Source organism: Nanorana parkeri, unplaced genomic scaffold (genome assembly GCF_000935625.1).
Source record: "Nanorana parkeri isolate BGI_ZX_2015 unplaced genomic scaffold, ASM93562v1 scaffold63, whole genome shotgun sequence".
Lineage (NCBI taxonomy): Eukaryota > Metazoa > Chordata > Amphibia > Anura > Dicroglossidae > Nanorana > Nanorana parkeri.
In genome coordinates this window covers 422,267-437,479 of record NW_017306331.1, presented here as the reverse complement: position 1 = coordinate 437,479, position 15,213 = coordinate 422,267, and the positions used below count along the sequence as shown (strand labels likewise).

Below are 15,213 nucleotides of genomic sequence, written 5' to 3'. Positions count from 1 at the left end.
AATACAGAGATCTTTGTTGCTGAAAGGTTGAAAGAAATCTTCTTCTGGAAGAAAAGCAATATTCTAGGAGAGATTTGTGTGTCTACTTGAATAAAGAACATCAATTGTTGCAACTTACAAGTTTTAGGAGATTGTACATGAAACACATTAGTGGCGGAAACTCATTATACTGGATGATGGGTCACAGTGAAGACTTAGTATTATAGGCACTTTATATCATATCATATTTATAACTATTCTGGGAAAGTGAAAAGAAATTTCAAGCGTTAGGCTTATTGAGTAAGTGAGATCTGAAACATTGATGTGCGAAATTGTGATAATGTGCCATAAAAGTTTAAAGCATTATTTGTACAATCATCACAACCTCTGCTGTGTTTAAGTGCCATCAGTACCATGAAACCTTAACACATATCCTGCTGATCTACACTGTATGTCCAGTTAGGACATTGTCTTTTCCATAATGTATACTGCAATATATACACTTACTGGCCACTTTATTAGGTACACCTTGCTAGTGCCGGGTTGGACCCCCTTTTGCCTTCAGAACTGCCTTAATTGTTTGTGGCATAGATTAAAGGTTTTGGAAACATTCCTCAGAGATTTTGGTCCATATTGACATGATAACATCAAGGGCCCAAAGTGTGCCAAGAAAATATCCCCCACACCATTACACCATTACACCATTACCACCATTACCACAAATCAAGATGGATCCATGCTTTTATGTTGTTTACGCCAAATTCTGACCCTACCATCTGAATGTCGCAGTTGAAATCGAGACTCATCAGACCAGGCAACGTTTTTCCATTCTTCGTTTATCCAATTTTGCTGAGCCAATGCGAATTGTAGCCTCCGTTTCTTGTTCTTAGCAGACAGGAGTAGCACCTGGTGTGGTCTTCTGCTGCTGTAGCCCATCAACGTGTTGCGCATTCAGAGATGGTATTCTGCATACCTTGGTTGTAACGAGTGGTTATTTGAGTTACTGTTGCCTTTCTATCATCTCAAACTAGCCTGCCCTTTCTCCTCTGACCTCTGACATCAACAAGGCATTTTCATCCACACAACTGCTGCTCACTGGATATTTTCTCTTTTTCGGACCATTCTCTGTAAACCCGAAAGATGGTTGTGCGTTAATATCCCAGCAGATCAGCAGTTTTTTAACTACTCAGACCAGTCCATCTGGCACCAACAACCATGCCACGTTCAAAGTCACTTAAATCCCCTTTCTTCCCATTCTGATGCTCAGTTTGAACTTCAGCAAGTTGTCTTCACCACATCTAGATGCCTAAATGCATTGAGTTGCTGCCATATGATTGGCTGATTAGCAATTTGTGTTACCAAGCAATTGAACAGGTGTACCTAATAAAGTGGCTGGTGAGTGTACAATTCCATACAAACTGTTCCACCAAATTCCCAGTGGTATCTTCCCAGAAAAGAATTACTAACAACCAACTGGCCATTATGTGGTAAGTGGCTGTAGAATGGCTTTGATTGATGCTTAAATGTTGAAGTATCTCCATTCCTAGACAATAGTCCAGCATATCTTACTAATACAGGCCTGAGGAGACAAATGACCCTCAGCCCAGTCCTCCCATCTATCTTCTACTAGTATATGTCAGTAGAATTTGTATATCCTCCCACAATGCATTAGTGCTTAGAAATCCAGAGCCCTGTGGAGGTCCACCCACAGTGAACGATGACCCACTATTGGCACATGGTCCACATTCTGGTAAGGACAGCCAGGCCCTAGTCAAGAACGGCCGCTCGAGACATTTCTAATTTTCGCACGGGACCGCACACGGAACACAGGTGAGTCTAAACTGCTGTTTGAGCGGGGGTTTTTTTTTTTTTTAACTTTTTGCATATATCTTGCTTGCTAGCAGTAGATATATGCAAAAAAACGGGAGGGTTTAAATATCCTTTAAAGGAGAACTATGGGGTTAAGTCTTTTCCCCATAGTTCTCCTTAGGGTAACGGGAGGACACAAACTAGCGTCCTCCCGTCACCCTAGGCTCAGTATACCGCGAGCTACAGCTGAGACGCCGCAGCTGAAGCAGATCCCGACAATTGTGCCGGGATCCGCCCAGCTGTGTGACTGACAGCTGGCTCTGCCTATCTAAAGGCAGAGCCAGCTGTACCCGCCCCCTCCCCCGTCCGTTCCGCCAGTCAGCGCTGGCGGATCGGAGCGGGGAGAGGGGAATCCAGCCCCTTCCCTGTACAGCAGAGAGCCGTGACAGGATCGAGAGGTGAGCGAACGCCGGTATCTGTTCGCTCACCTCCCGATCTACTGAGCCGACCTGTGACAGTCTCATTGTCACAGGTCGGCTCCTTTAAGTTTAATCCTGGCAATTCATCCTTTTAAAGAGATCACTTTAATTTTTGTTTTCTTCTTTTCTACTTGTATTTGTTCCACTTGGAAAGCAATTCTCCCAGTGGAGGGGGGAGGGGGTTAAATCATCAGAAAGTGAGGGCCATTACTGCCATGTATATAATACACATGTGGCTGATTATATGCGTGTAAGGCACTGACTAAATCTGATTAGCTACATGACCTGTATAGTTTAGATAATGTATTTCAGTAATAAAGATAATACATTGTTAACCCTGGCCTCTCCTTGGATATCTGCAGATGCTGGTACTCTGTAGGCAACCCAATTATCATCTCACATCTGCTGGTCCTGTCAAAGGAATACTGGACTGGTGCTTACAGCAAACCTTCAGGCACACATCTAAAACACAGGTGAAATACATAAAAGGGAGCTGTATTACCGGCCAAAGGATTTGTATCTTGCTCTATCCAGGCCTGTGATTTGCAGCCCTAATGCACAGTCAAGTAAATTACAGCACTTTCTCTTGTTATGAGTAAGGTATAGAGTGGGGTCACCACTCTGCACTTAGTCTGTTGAATTGGCCAATGAAGGAGCAGCAGGTCATCATTCTGCCTAATCTGTTCTCTTCTCCTGTCAACTTGTTCCTTGTCACCTAATTGGCTTTTAGTGATGCCTCTTTCTCTCCCAGTTGGTGTTGCTAGAATGAAGTTGAATTCGCGTAGTTACACTAGTGGCATTAAAAATACATTTGATCATTTATTAATGAATACAGAACTGTGTTTCATTTGTGACTTTTCTATATGCCTGGAGTTCAGCTTTAAAGCCCTATTGAAAGAGTTACGATACTCTCTTGTTCTGGTGACAGTTTTCAAACTTTGGATTCCCCATCCCTTTCTGCCATTGTGACAATGGTCACCAGGACCAATGTCCCTGTATCTAGCAGGGACAAAGCTAGCAATACAATCTTGACGGGGGTTCTAATCTTTTCTTACTGTATTTAAAACTAAAAAAAAAAAAAGTTTTGGTTATATACGCAGTACATTTTAATTTAGAGATTGATTTGGCCAACCTGTCATTTCCACTTGCTGTTAACAATGTAGCCAGTATTTCTGGTCTTGTGACCTGCCCAGATTACTAGTGAAAGAAGGAGTACTGAGGGCTGCTCCCTGATTTAGGTGTTACACATTTAATTTATGTTATCAGAGCACCACCCAATGCTACAGATCAGTGTAATCTTTCTAAACTGTTTCTAGATACACTTTTCAGCTGTAATGTTTACTCAGTGAGGCAGTGCAGAGAGTGAAAATGACATGCAAAATTCAGTAATCCATAACATTAAGGCCTTGTTCACACCAAGCGCATTCCAGTAGCAGGGCAGATCTGTTACAGACCGGATAAATGGCCCGGAACGCATCAAAAAAGTGGCAAAAATGCGGCACAACTCACTGCACTGCATATGCAGAAACTCATGCAGATCTGGTCTGCATTTGGTGTGAACAAACCCTAAGATTATTTCAGATCAGTGAAAGACAACTGCTGATTGGTTGGAAATGGTTACTACACTGATATGCCACTGGCCTTGCTGAATATGCCATAAGGTGTGCATAGTTCTAAAATTATATATAGTTTGGTTTTCAGCCAAGGAATAGTTGTTACCCTTAGCAGCCAATCAGATGCTTCCATTTTCTAATCAGCAATTATTAAGTTTGGTTGCTTGCCATTGGAAAGCTCCTCCACTTTCACCTACAGTATCTATGGTTTTGATTTTAAATATAGGAAAAGGCACAGAGAAATGTCATGTTTTAGTGATTAGTACTGTGGCCTTGCAGAACTGCTGTTCAGGGATCACTTCCTACAAGGGATGCAATCTGCATGGTTTGTCTTCAATTTTTTTTTGTATGGCTTTCCTCCAAGTGATCCGTTTTCACTGCTAGGTTAATCATCTCCTGTCTACAGTTGTCCCCAATAGCTGGAGCTTTGAACCAGGGACTGGTATGAATGGCTGTTCTCAACAAATACTGTGAAATATGTAGGCCAGCCTTTCTCAACCAGGGTTCCATGGGACTGAAAGGTTCCTCAAGAGGTTGCTAGGGTTTGACTCTAAAGGTGGCCATACACTACTTTTTCTAAAGAACATTTGTGCGAAAGATCTTTTGTTCGACTTTCTATTAGTTGATGGGGTCAAATTGATCATCGAGTCAAAAGAGCAGGATGGAACAATTTTCTTGAACGAAAGATTTCGATTTTGGAAAATGTTTCTTCAGGACACTCCATTAATTCCAAAATCTAATATTAAAATAAAACAAAATTTTGTTCGACATTCGTCAAGTCTCTGTTGGCATTATCAGGTGGTAAAGGAAGATCTTTCATTGGTAAAAGATCTTTCGCTCTGAAATATACTACTAGTGTATGGCCAGCTTTAGATATGTAACCAATGATACCAGTGATCTATTCAGCTATCTGTAAAGGGGGCATTCTTCCCACTCACGAACCAGTGCAATTAGTCCCTTCTCTTACTGATTCTCCCATTGATCATTAGTATAAGGGGAACCGATCCTTCTCCCACTGATTACCACTCTAAGAAGACATTTCTCCACTGTCCACTAATATAAGGTTGCCCTTCTTCACTGACCACCAGTGTAATTGGACCCTTCTTTCACTGACTTTCCCAATGTTCACCAATAAAGGGGATCCTTCTCCCACTGGTTATTAATTTCTCCACTGGCATTTCTTCACTGTCCACTAATACAAGGTCACCCTTTTCCACTGTGTAAGGTTACATCTTTCCACCAATGTAAGGGCGACACTACAGGTGAAACTCGAATAATTAGAATATCGTTCAAAGTTCATTTATTTCACTAATGCAACTTAAAAGGTGAAACTAATATATGAGATAGACTCATTACATGCAAAGCAAGATAGTTCAAGCCGTGATTTGTCATAATTGTGATGATTATGGCTTACAGCTCATGAAAACCCCAAGAACCCCAAATCCACAACCTCAAAAAAGTAGATTATTACATGCAATCAATAAAACAAGGATTGTACATGGAACAATATCGGACCTCTGAAAAGTACAAGCATGCATGTGTACTCAGTACTTGGTTTGGGCCCCTTTTGCAGCACTTACTACAATTACTTTTGCACGATATTCTAATTATTCGAGTTTCACCTGTACATGGACCACTGACGTAAGGGGGCACTTCACTGACCACCTGTGTAAGTGGACTCTTTTCCATTGACCATTATACTAAGTGGGCATTTCTCCAGTGATCACCAATGTGAGGGAACACAGTAGTTTTTACTGTGTTCTTTTCTAGCCATTATTGTTAGCTTAATTTCATTATTATTACTGAAAATCATTTTGTTGAATAGAGCAGCCCTGGTTGTTAAACATACTAAGTACACCACATTCCTTATTCTTTCTTATATTGCAACTTAATTTTCACGCTAATGTATCATGAGCTATAGATCTAGCAGTTATTAGCAGGGGCTTTCTGAGACCTGAAAGTTATTTCAAGGGTTCCTCTGTGTTAAAAAAGGTTGACAAAGGCTGTGTAATCTGGTTAGTGCTATCAGTAGCACATAATTTGCAGTTGTGTTAATCAACCATGTAATGCAAAAGGAAAGCTGATTTACATTGTATTATATTTCTGTATTACATGAATTGACAAGATAAATCACAATAAATTTTCAATGGTGCCATCCAAAATTATCTTTGTATCTTCGTCCTTACATGTTATAACTGAACATTTCCAAAATGGGTGAGTGAGTCGGACAGGTGATAATCGGAGTACAAAAGTCTAATCCACACTGAGCTCACAAACAACAGGTTGTGGAAATGGCAACCATGGATACATGCTGCTGGTTCCAAGAGGATGTAACCTAAACCGCGCAAGGCAAACAAATCTAAAATTTCAATACATTATTCACATAATCCCTAAGTAGAGGACATGAATGGGCTTGATAGTGCACAGAAAGTCTTTTACCATAGAATCTATTATTGTATGAGTATGAGCACTATGATATCTACAGGTGTATGGGTGATAGTTATTGTTTAATTTCTAAGTACTAAAAGCCATGGTAAGACAAAGTGTTGAGATGCGTATTGTTTACAAATGTAGGGCTTTTGCTTTTGGCTGAGCTGCGTTTCATTCCTATGAAAGTCAATGTGAAGGTGAAAGCAACCTTAACCAACTAGATTAGAAGCACTTTGAAGGAACCAAATAAGGCAAAGGCAAACAAACTCAAAAGCAAGTCAGAGCACCTCAGAAGCACATAAACTAGTTTTCTAAAATGTAATGGCCATTGACTTAAAGCCTAAAGGTGCCCATACACTGTACGATTCTCGTACGAGAATCGTGGGAAATCCCACGATCGTACGAGAATCGTACAGTGTATGGAAGGCGTGCGACCGTTTCTACTGTACGGTCGCACGTCTTCCATCGAACAAGCAGGCTGGAAAACCCGCCGGGAATCGTACGATTCTCGGCGAGTTAGTGGCCTGCTTGTTCAACAACTGACGAACGGGCCGGTGTGCGCACACTGCCCGTTTGCCGTCCTTGCAAGCCCGCCCCTCATTGCAGTCATCGCAAGTACGATCTGCCTGTCCAAGATGGGCAGATCGTACATTTTTTTAAGTACTTTACAACCCTCGCAAGACAAAAGTCTTGCGAGGGTTGTAAAGTGTATGGGCACCTTTATGCTGTGCTGAGATCCATTTAAAGGGATTCTACTACTAGACTTCTATTGGCCCACCCTATATGGGCAAAGTGACAGATTCGCTTTAAGAACTAGGGGCCATCGCCTGCTGCCTGACATGTCTACACTAGTTTTCTTTGTCAGAGAATAGTATTTGCTGAATGAAATGTTGCATAAGTTACAAATGTATCTAAAAAGAGCATACCTTCCTGTTTTGAATGTCAAGTAAATGTTACAGTGCTGCGATGACTAAAGGATTATGAAGAGCTGCACAAGTCACTCTGCTACTCTGGCATCTGATTGACAGGCAGTGAGAACCAATCAGAAGCTGAGCAAGCAGGGAACTTAAGCTGGCCATACACCTTACAATTATCTGCAGATTTTCTGTGGTCAGATGGAAAAGGTGCAACAGATTCCTCCCTCTACACTTAACTGTGTGGATGGAGTCATCTCCACCTGGGCCAATCTGTTGCACTTTTTCCATCTGACCACAGAAAATCTGCAGATAATTGTAAGGTGTATGGGCACCTTTACCCTGCTACGTAAAACAAGGCATTGCTGAGGTGAAAAGTTTGACTTGTAACAGCTGTGATCCATTGCTATTGAAAAACACAGTTGAAGCAGTGCTGGTGCCCTTGCATCTATGATGCCTCTATGAGTGGGTCTTCAGTGCTTACCACCATTGCAGGGGCTTGCTCGTCAGAGATTTATGTATTTTGAGTGACCTGAAAAATGTAGCTATACTACAGTAAAGCAGTTGCCCATAAATGCCTGCAGGAACCTCTGCATGTGTTTTCTAGTGCCCAGGAACCTCTGAAATCTAAAGCCCTCTAGTAAGCAAGCACTAACTTTACTTTCCAAAGTCAATGGCTGGGCTGTCCCACCCAACTCCTCTGCCTGACTATTCATTATTGAGCTCATTCATCATACTTAAAGGAGAATTATGAGGCGAGTGATTTTCACTCAGCCTTATAATCTGAGCCGACCTGTGACAATGAAACTGTCACAGGTCGGCTCAGTAGATCGGGAAGTGAGCGAACACATATCGTCGCTCGCTCACTTCTCGATCTATCCGTGCAGAGAGCCGTGACTGTCACTCACGGCTCCCTGCAGGGATTTCCCCCCTCCCCTGTCCGATCCTCCAGTGCTGACTGGCGGAACGGACGGGGCGGGTACAGCTGGCTCTGCCTCTAGATAGGCAGAGCCAGCTGTCACTCACGCAGTTGGGTGGATCCAGACAGCATTGTCGGGATCCGTTCCGGCTGCGGCGTCTCAGTATACCACGAGCTGTAGCTCGCGGTATACTGAGCTTTGGGTGACGGGAGGAAGCTAGTTTGTGTCCTCCCGTTACCCTTAGGAGAACTATGGGGAAAAGCACTGGACCCATAGTTCTTCTTTAAATACCTTAAGATAGGTGCTGGAGGTCAGTCACTGACTTTGGAAATGGGAACTAAAGTCAGTATTTATATGTCAAAGCCTCCTAAATTCAGGGCTTCCGAGGAGCTCAAAACATTTCAGAGTATGTACAAGCACTTGGGAGTACCTACTTTTTCCTTAGTAACTTTCCTTTTTATTCCCCTGATATTTTCCCGAAGCCCCCCCCAACAGTAAAAAAAAATAAAAGTTAAAAAAATAATCAAAAATAAATAATCAAAATAAAAAATAAATAAAAATAATAATTAAAAAAACATGCACTGGAGGTGGGGCATATGACATCACACGCCTGTTGGGGGGGCACCGTTTTTTATTCTAGCCTCGGGTGCAAAAGGAGCTTGCTATGGCTCTGTTCCTTACTGTTGCTTCCTAACTTCATTTGTGGATGAAAAGATTTAGTTCAAAGAAATTTGTAATACTCCTTGGTGATATCAAGTGCAGCTCATCTTTTGGCAAATGCTTTAAGTGCAAGCTTGCCAGTCCAGGCCTGAAGATGGATTTACTTCTCACTGTTACAAAATAAATCTTTGATTACACTTACTGGAATAAAGTGGATGGTCGGGAACCTCTGCACCGCAGAACGAAACATGAAGTGCCTACAGAAAAGAAGAGACACACCACACATGAAGTGTTAGCAGTACATACACAGGTGCACAACGGCACACAATAGAGAGGTGTTGATGCTAAACATTCACAGTATTTAGTCTGATGGCAAACAGTGAAGGTCCATTCAGACCTATCTGTTCTTGTGTGTTGCATGAAAACAGCCCATTCATTTTGAATGGGCTGCTAGCGCACAAGAAAGGACGAAAAATCAGGCGAGCGGCATTTCTTCTGACGCACATGCTACTGCTTCGGAGCACTGCAAAGTTTCAGAAGTGTTTGCAAAATGACAACACAACCCACTAACACGTCATGCCATTGCAAACCTGTACTTCAGAAAATGCTAGCTGTCTGGCTGTCATGCTAACCCAATTTCTTCAGTAGTTTGACCATTAACAAGTATGCAGATGACGAATTCTGATTTCCCTGCTCTGTAAACTTGATCTGAGTTGTCTTCACATTTGAGATTTAGGGGTAAGTTAAAGAGTTCCTTTAGCCAAATGTATTTTTAGTTGTGGATATAGTAAGTGATGGCTGTTGTGTAACCTTTGGAAGACATTTATTGCTGGGAGATCAAACCTTTTTATTTATGGTGACCATTGTCAGTGGGATAGAAAGTAATGGCAAATCAGAAATGTTACAGTTGTCACAGGAATAGGAATGGAGGATAAATCTTCCAGTATTGTAAAAAGTGTAAATCCACCACTTCCTGTGAACTCTCTTCAGCACAGACTGCATGGTTTTGCGCTAGACTAGTAAACTTCTTACTTTTGGTCCAAGCCCAAGCTAATCCAAACCCGGAAGTAAGGCTTTAGTGGACACCCAATCAGCTGCAGCCAGGACATTCCCCGCAGCCCCACGTAAACAAAGGGGTGGGATGCTGGTGACATCATTGAGTTAATATGGCCACGTGTCATTTGTTCTATGGCATTGACCTAATTTGGCCATATAAGGTCAATGATGTCACTAGCATCCAGCCCCATATTTATGGGTGGCTGCAGGAAAAGGAATACCCTGGCCGCAGCTGATTGGGCATGCACTGACACCTAACTTCTTTGGACCAATCCTAAACTCATCGCTACTCTGGACCCACTTCTTGATATTAACAACAGTGGACCATGCCTGTGCAATATGTGTTGGCAGGACCACTTTTAGTTTGCACCAGAGGCTCTTGTGACAGGGTGACAAAACAGGAGCACAATTTAAATGGAAGCTGGAGATTTCAAAAGATTGAAAAAGTATTTGGAATTACATTAACATGTCGAAGCTTATATTTGATATTGGTGATTGGGTTTGGGTCTACTTTCATGCTTATTCTTAACACAAAGTTACATTTATTCTTTACATTGTTTACCTCCAGTGCTGGTTGCTCCTGAGAGTAGGCACATAATCTCGATAGGTGGCAACCATGCAGTGTGAAATCTAATTAATACCAGCGCAAAACTAATTATACCTGTAACCTGCTCCCAGCTTCTCCACCCAAAAGAAAATTAAAGGTATTTGGTAAAAGTCTAAATTTAGTACCAGGGGAAATGTGTATATAAACAAGGTAGGCAAATATAACCTTCACCTAATGGTTCACATGTACAGAAGACCAGTATTTTCTACTTACTTGCAAGGGTGAATATCCACAGGGTGTGGGCTGAGATTATACTGACAGGGATCTGTGTTTAGGTCCTGCAAATATAAGTGTCAAATATTAGATCTATAAAGTTAGTTCCCAGAGGTTTAGAATACAGGCTGAGCTGGTTATGTACCCAATGAGATGCCTATTGACTCATCAAGCTGTCTCCTCTATGCAGAACAGATGGTCCTTGAAAAAAAAAAAGAAAAAGTCTGGTTGCCGAGCAAAGCCAGTCATATTCTACCCATTGATCTTTTTAAAGTACTTCTGTAGTCCCAGCATATACTATCCTGTTATACCATCAGTATTGTAATAGGGATACATACTATAGTTGTTTTTGAGAATACTGATTGGTTCTATAAGATGTTCTGCTCATTATACATTTTCCAAATAGATAAAACAATTTGTTCACATTCTGGAAATGCCCACATCCTAATTATAAATAGATTTGTCCCATTCTAAAACAGTGTTTACCACTACTCTTATAGCTTTTACACTGACAAGGTTATATAAACCATTTATATACTTATATCTTCCTTTTCCTTTTATTTGATAACCATTTACCATATATTCAGCCTAGGTGAACCTTTGTACAGGTTGACCACAGGCTAGTCACACAAGCTGCTGTGTTTACATTTACAGCACTAGACTTATACAAATAACAAGAGGCCTTTAGTCCTAATTTTACGTAGCCATTCAAGGGCGTACATTGACCAGACCAGGAAATCAACAACAGCCTAACCTAACACTCTTCGCGGCTGGTCGCATGTAATCGCACATGCAGTGGTTAGCCATGGTTAGGGACAGATGAGCGCCCCTGGTCACAAATGGGGGAATTGATCAGTACTTGAACAGACAGAATCTGGATCAGTTGCCCATAGTAACCAATCAGTTTCTCTAATCATCTTGTTAAGTTAAGCTCTCAAAATGAAAGATAGAACCTGATTGATTGCAGTGGGCAACTGCTCCAGTTTTTGTCAATACTGGGGATGCACCGATATCGGTTTTTCGGTATCTAGTGCAAGTACCAATATTTTTTCCGGTACTCGCCAATACTGAATACCGATACCGGAAGTCCCATTAAGGAAGCTGGGTGGCATGTAATGACTCACCGCCCGACTTACCGAATAGCCGGAAAGCCGTCTCCATGTTGCCTCATCACCAGGTGACGTGGAAGCATGGAGCCAGCTTCCTGACCAATCAGGAAGCTGTGCAGCGAGTGATTACCCACCCCCCGGCTTCCTGATTGGCTGAGAAGCCAGAAGTTCTGGTATTGGGATAGGCATCGGTAGCATTTGGGCGAGTACAGGTACTCGCCCAAATACTCTGTATCAGGACCGATACTTGTGCTAGTATCGTATCGGTGCTTCCCTAGTAAATACCCCTCAAGATGTCTGCATACAGAGCCACTCTTTATCCCTAATTGCGGGTAACCACTTAATGTGTGATAACATGTGAATAGCCCTGGACAGTGTCAGCCTATCATTGATTTGTATGGGCAACTGATAGCAAGCACCTGGCCCTACCCGCCACAGAACTACACTGATTTGAGCAGTGTATGGCTCTTGACAGCCATGTGAAGCACAAAGATCCAGTAATGATACCACTAGGTCTAAAACCAGTTATGTAATAAAAAGAAAGGGGTTGGTGGAAGGGGAAGGGAAGATCCAGGGAAGGCAAAATATAAGCAGAATACATTTCTGAGCGTTTATATATCTAATATATATCACACTGAGATGCAAAACAATGGTGGTAATTTAACAAAACTGGAGCAGATAAAATATGGAGCAGTTGCCCATGGCAACCAATCAGCTTCTCTCTTCAGTTTGCTCAGTTAAGATTTGAAAATGAAAGAGAGAAGCGGATTGGTTGCCATGCACAGCTGCTCCAGATTCTGTCTGCTCCAGTTTTGATAAATTCCCAATGCATTTAAATAGGAAATGGAAAAAAGTCCCCATCAAGTTTTGTTTCTGCTTGTCCTATGAGAAGATGTCTTGTTACTTTGTGTCCTGGAGACACAGCAGCCAATCAAAAATCCATTTACTGATTTCACTGTAACAAATGACAATCTGATCTGTTGCACTGAGTTACCAAATTTGCAGGTTATACTTGCTCTTTGCATAGCATTATTGAATAGAACGGTATTGCTGTTCATTTGTATTGCCAGAATATGACAGAATTCCTCTTTGCAAGTATAAAACAAAAATAAAATTCCTCATTTACAATGGGGCCTGTGTGGCAGCCTTGTGCAGCTTGTAATGAAGGGTCTGTACGTTTCACAATTGTTATGTATCTGTCGCCATGGGCAGTTTTATATCGCTCAGAGCCAGGCTGTCAACTGGCTGTATATTAGTGAGAGAACCTTTCACCTTTCCTTTCAGCGGAATATGTGTGTCCTGTTTCACCATGCAGTTGGTAAATAAAAGATAGACATATTTAATGTCACCTTTCCCTCCAGGGTGAGCTACAAATATCAGACGTATAGCTGAGTGCCAGCAATCCTACTCCCTCCTCTTCTGCCTGTCCTCTGCAGATTTGCAGTCAATCTCAGCTCAAATAAATATGTTTTAGCCTGGAAATAATTTAATTTCATGCAAAAAACATATAACATATATATAAAAGGTTCATCTTTATTTGTAATCCAGTAAGAACATTGTCAACCAGAACAGAGTAAACAACAGTCGTCATTTTACAGGGGTACAACACACGAGTAAATCATATGTTTGTCAATTGAATATTCATCACTGATATAGTAAGTCTTGGCAGCAATTTTAAAGGTTTATTAGCTGCCAAGAGCAGGGTTTCTCAACCTTTTTTATGTAACATATCGAGTCCCCCCAGTCTAAGATGTTAAACCGTAAATGTAAAAGACAATGTGTGGCCCCTCCAAAAAAAGATTTTAAGGGATCCCACACAAAAAAGGGGGGTTCTCTTCTTCAAATCAGAGCCCCCCCCCCCTTTCACATCAGAATCCCATCTTTTACATTAGAATCTCCCTTCGCATTAGGACTCCCCCTCTTTTCACACTAGAAGCTCCCCTTTATATCAGGAGCCTCCTTCACTTTAGAGTCTTACCATCACATTAGAATCCCCTTTACATCAGGAGCCTTCTTCACATTAGATTCCTACCATCACATCAGAGCCCACCCTTTGCACCAGGAGCCTCCTTCACATCAGAGTCCTACCATCACATCAGTGTCCCCCTTTGCATCAGGAGCCTCCTTCACGTTAGATTCCTACCATCACATCAGAGCCCACCCTTTGCACCAGGAGCTTCCTTCACATTGGATTCCTACCATAACATCAGAGCCCACCCTTTGCATCAGGAGCCTCCTTCACATCAGAGTCCTACCATCACATCAGTGTCCCCCTTTGCATCAGGAGCCTTCTTCACATTAGATTCGTACCATCACATCAGAGCCCACCCTTTGCACAAGGAGCCTCCTTCACATCAGAGTCCTACCATCACATCAGTGGCCCCCTTTGCATCAGGAGCCTCCTTCACATTGGATTCCTACCATCACATCAGAGCCCACCCTTTGCACCAGGAGCCTCCTTCACATTGGATTCCTACCATAACATCAGAGAAAACAAGGAGGGAAGCGCTACAAACTAAGTGAGAGGGCGTGTTACGGAGCCAGGGAGGAGGGAATGGGAAAAGGTTGGGAGGAGCAGTCTTAATTTCTGTGGCCGAGTGATATGTTCGGCGGTCGATCCAATTTGTTCAGATGATCCCCAGGGAACATGAATATAAATTGCGACGGTGAGGATACGGTGTGAAATAAATCAAAGAAAAAAATCATCAAAGAAAAAAATGTAGAAACTTACTCTTGAGTGAGGGGTGTTGCGAGGTCATCGATGAGGAGTAAGGACAGATGGTGCCACTTCTTCAGGAAAATCCTGACTGCGAATCTTTGTTAAGAGAGTCTTTTTGTCTGTAGTTCTATTGATTGAAGGTGATGGGGAGGCAGAGGCGGTGTACTTCTCAATCGCTAATCTCAGAGAATTTATCCAGACGGGTATGCCCCAGGGGGACTGATCAGAAACTTTCCCAGGTGATATCAGGGATATTTCACACCGTATCCTCACCGTCGCAATTTATATTCATGTTCCCTGGGGATCATCTGAACAAATTGGATCGACCGCCGAACATATCACTCGACATTAGAGTCCTACCTTCACATCAGTGCCCCGCATTGAATCAGGAGCCTCTTTCACATCAGAGTCCTACCATCACATCAGACACTACCATTGAAATGAAACAAGGCTTCATCACTATAAACACCATTAGTTTCCACTTTCAATATCCCATATGGCTGTCTGAGTCAACTCCATGCAGTTCCTAGTCCAGCTGCACTTTACAGGGATGGAAATGATGATTTCTAATACTTCAGTACCTATGGTTCCAGATTTTTATGACATACTGTATACTGTAAATTTGTAGTGCATGGAACATGACCCATTCTGACCAGTAAAAGGAACCTGTGCTCAGGGGCGTCCCTAGACATCTTGCGTCCTGAG

At 42.2% G+C, this 15,213-nt stretch overlaps 1 protein-coding gene across 1 annotated transcript in view; it reads right to left on the bottom strand.

Moving 5' to 3' along the window:
* The window catches only part of CUNH2orf61 (chromosome unknown C2orf61 homolog), a 75,870-nt gene that overhangs the window by 46,281 nt on the left and 14,376 nt on the right, over positions 1 to 15,213 (bottom strand). The window contains exons 5-6 of the mRNA XM_018576283.1: positions 10,681 to 10,745; positions 9,007 to 9,061 (exon numbers count right to left, since the gene is read on the bottom strand). Coding sequence (XP_018431785.1) covers positions 9,007 to 9,061; positions 10,681 to 10,745 — 120 coding nt within the window. The remainder of the gene's footprint in view (positions 1 to 9,006; positions 9,062 to 10,680; positions 10,746 to 15,213) is intronic.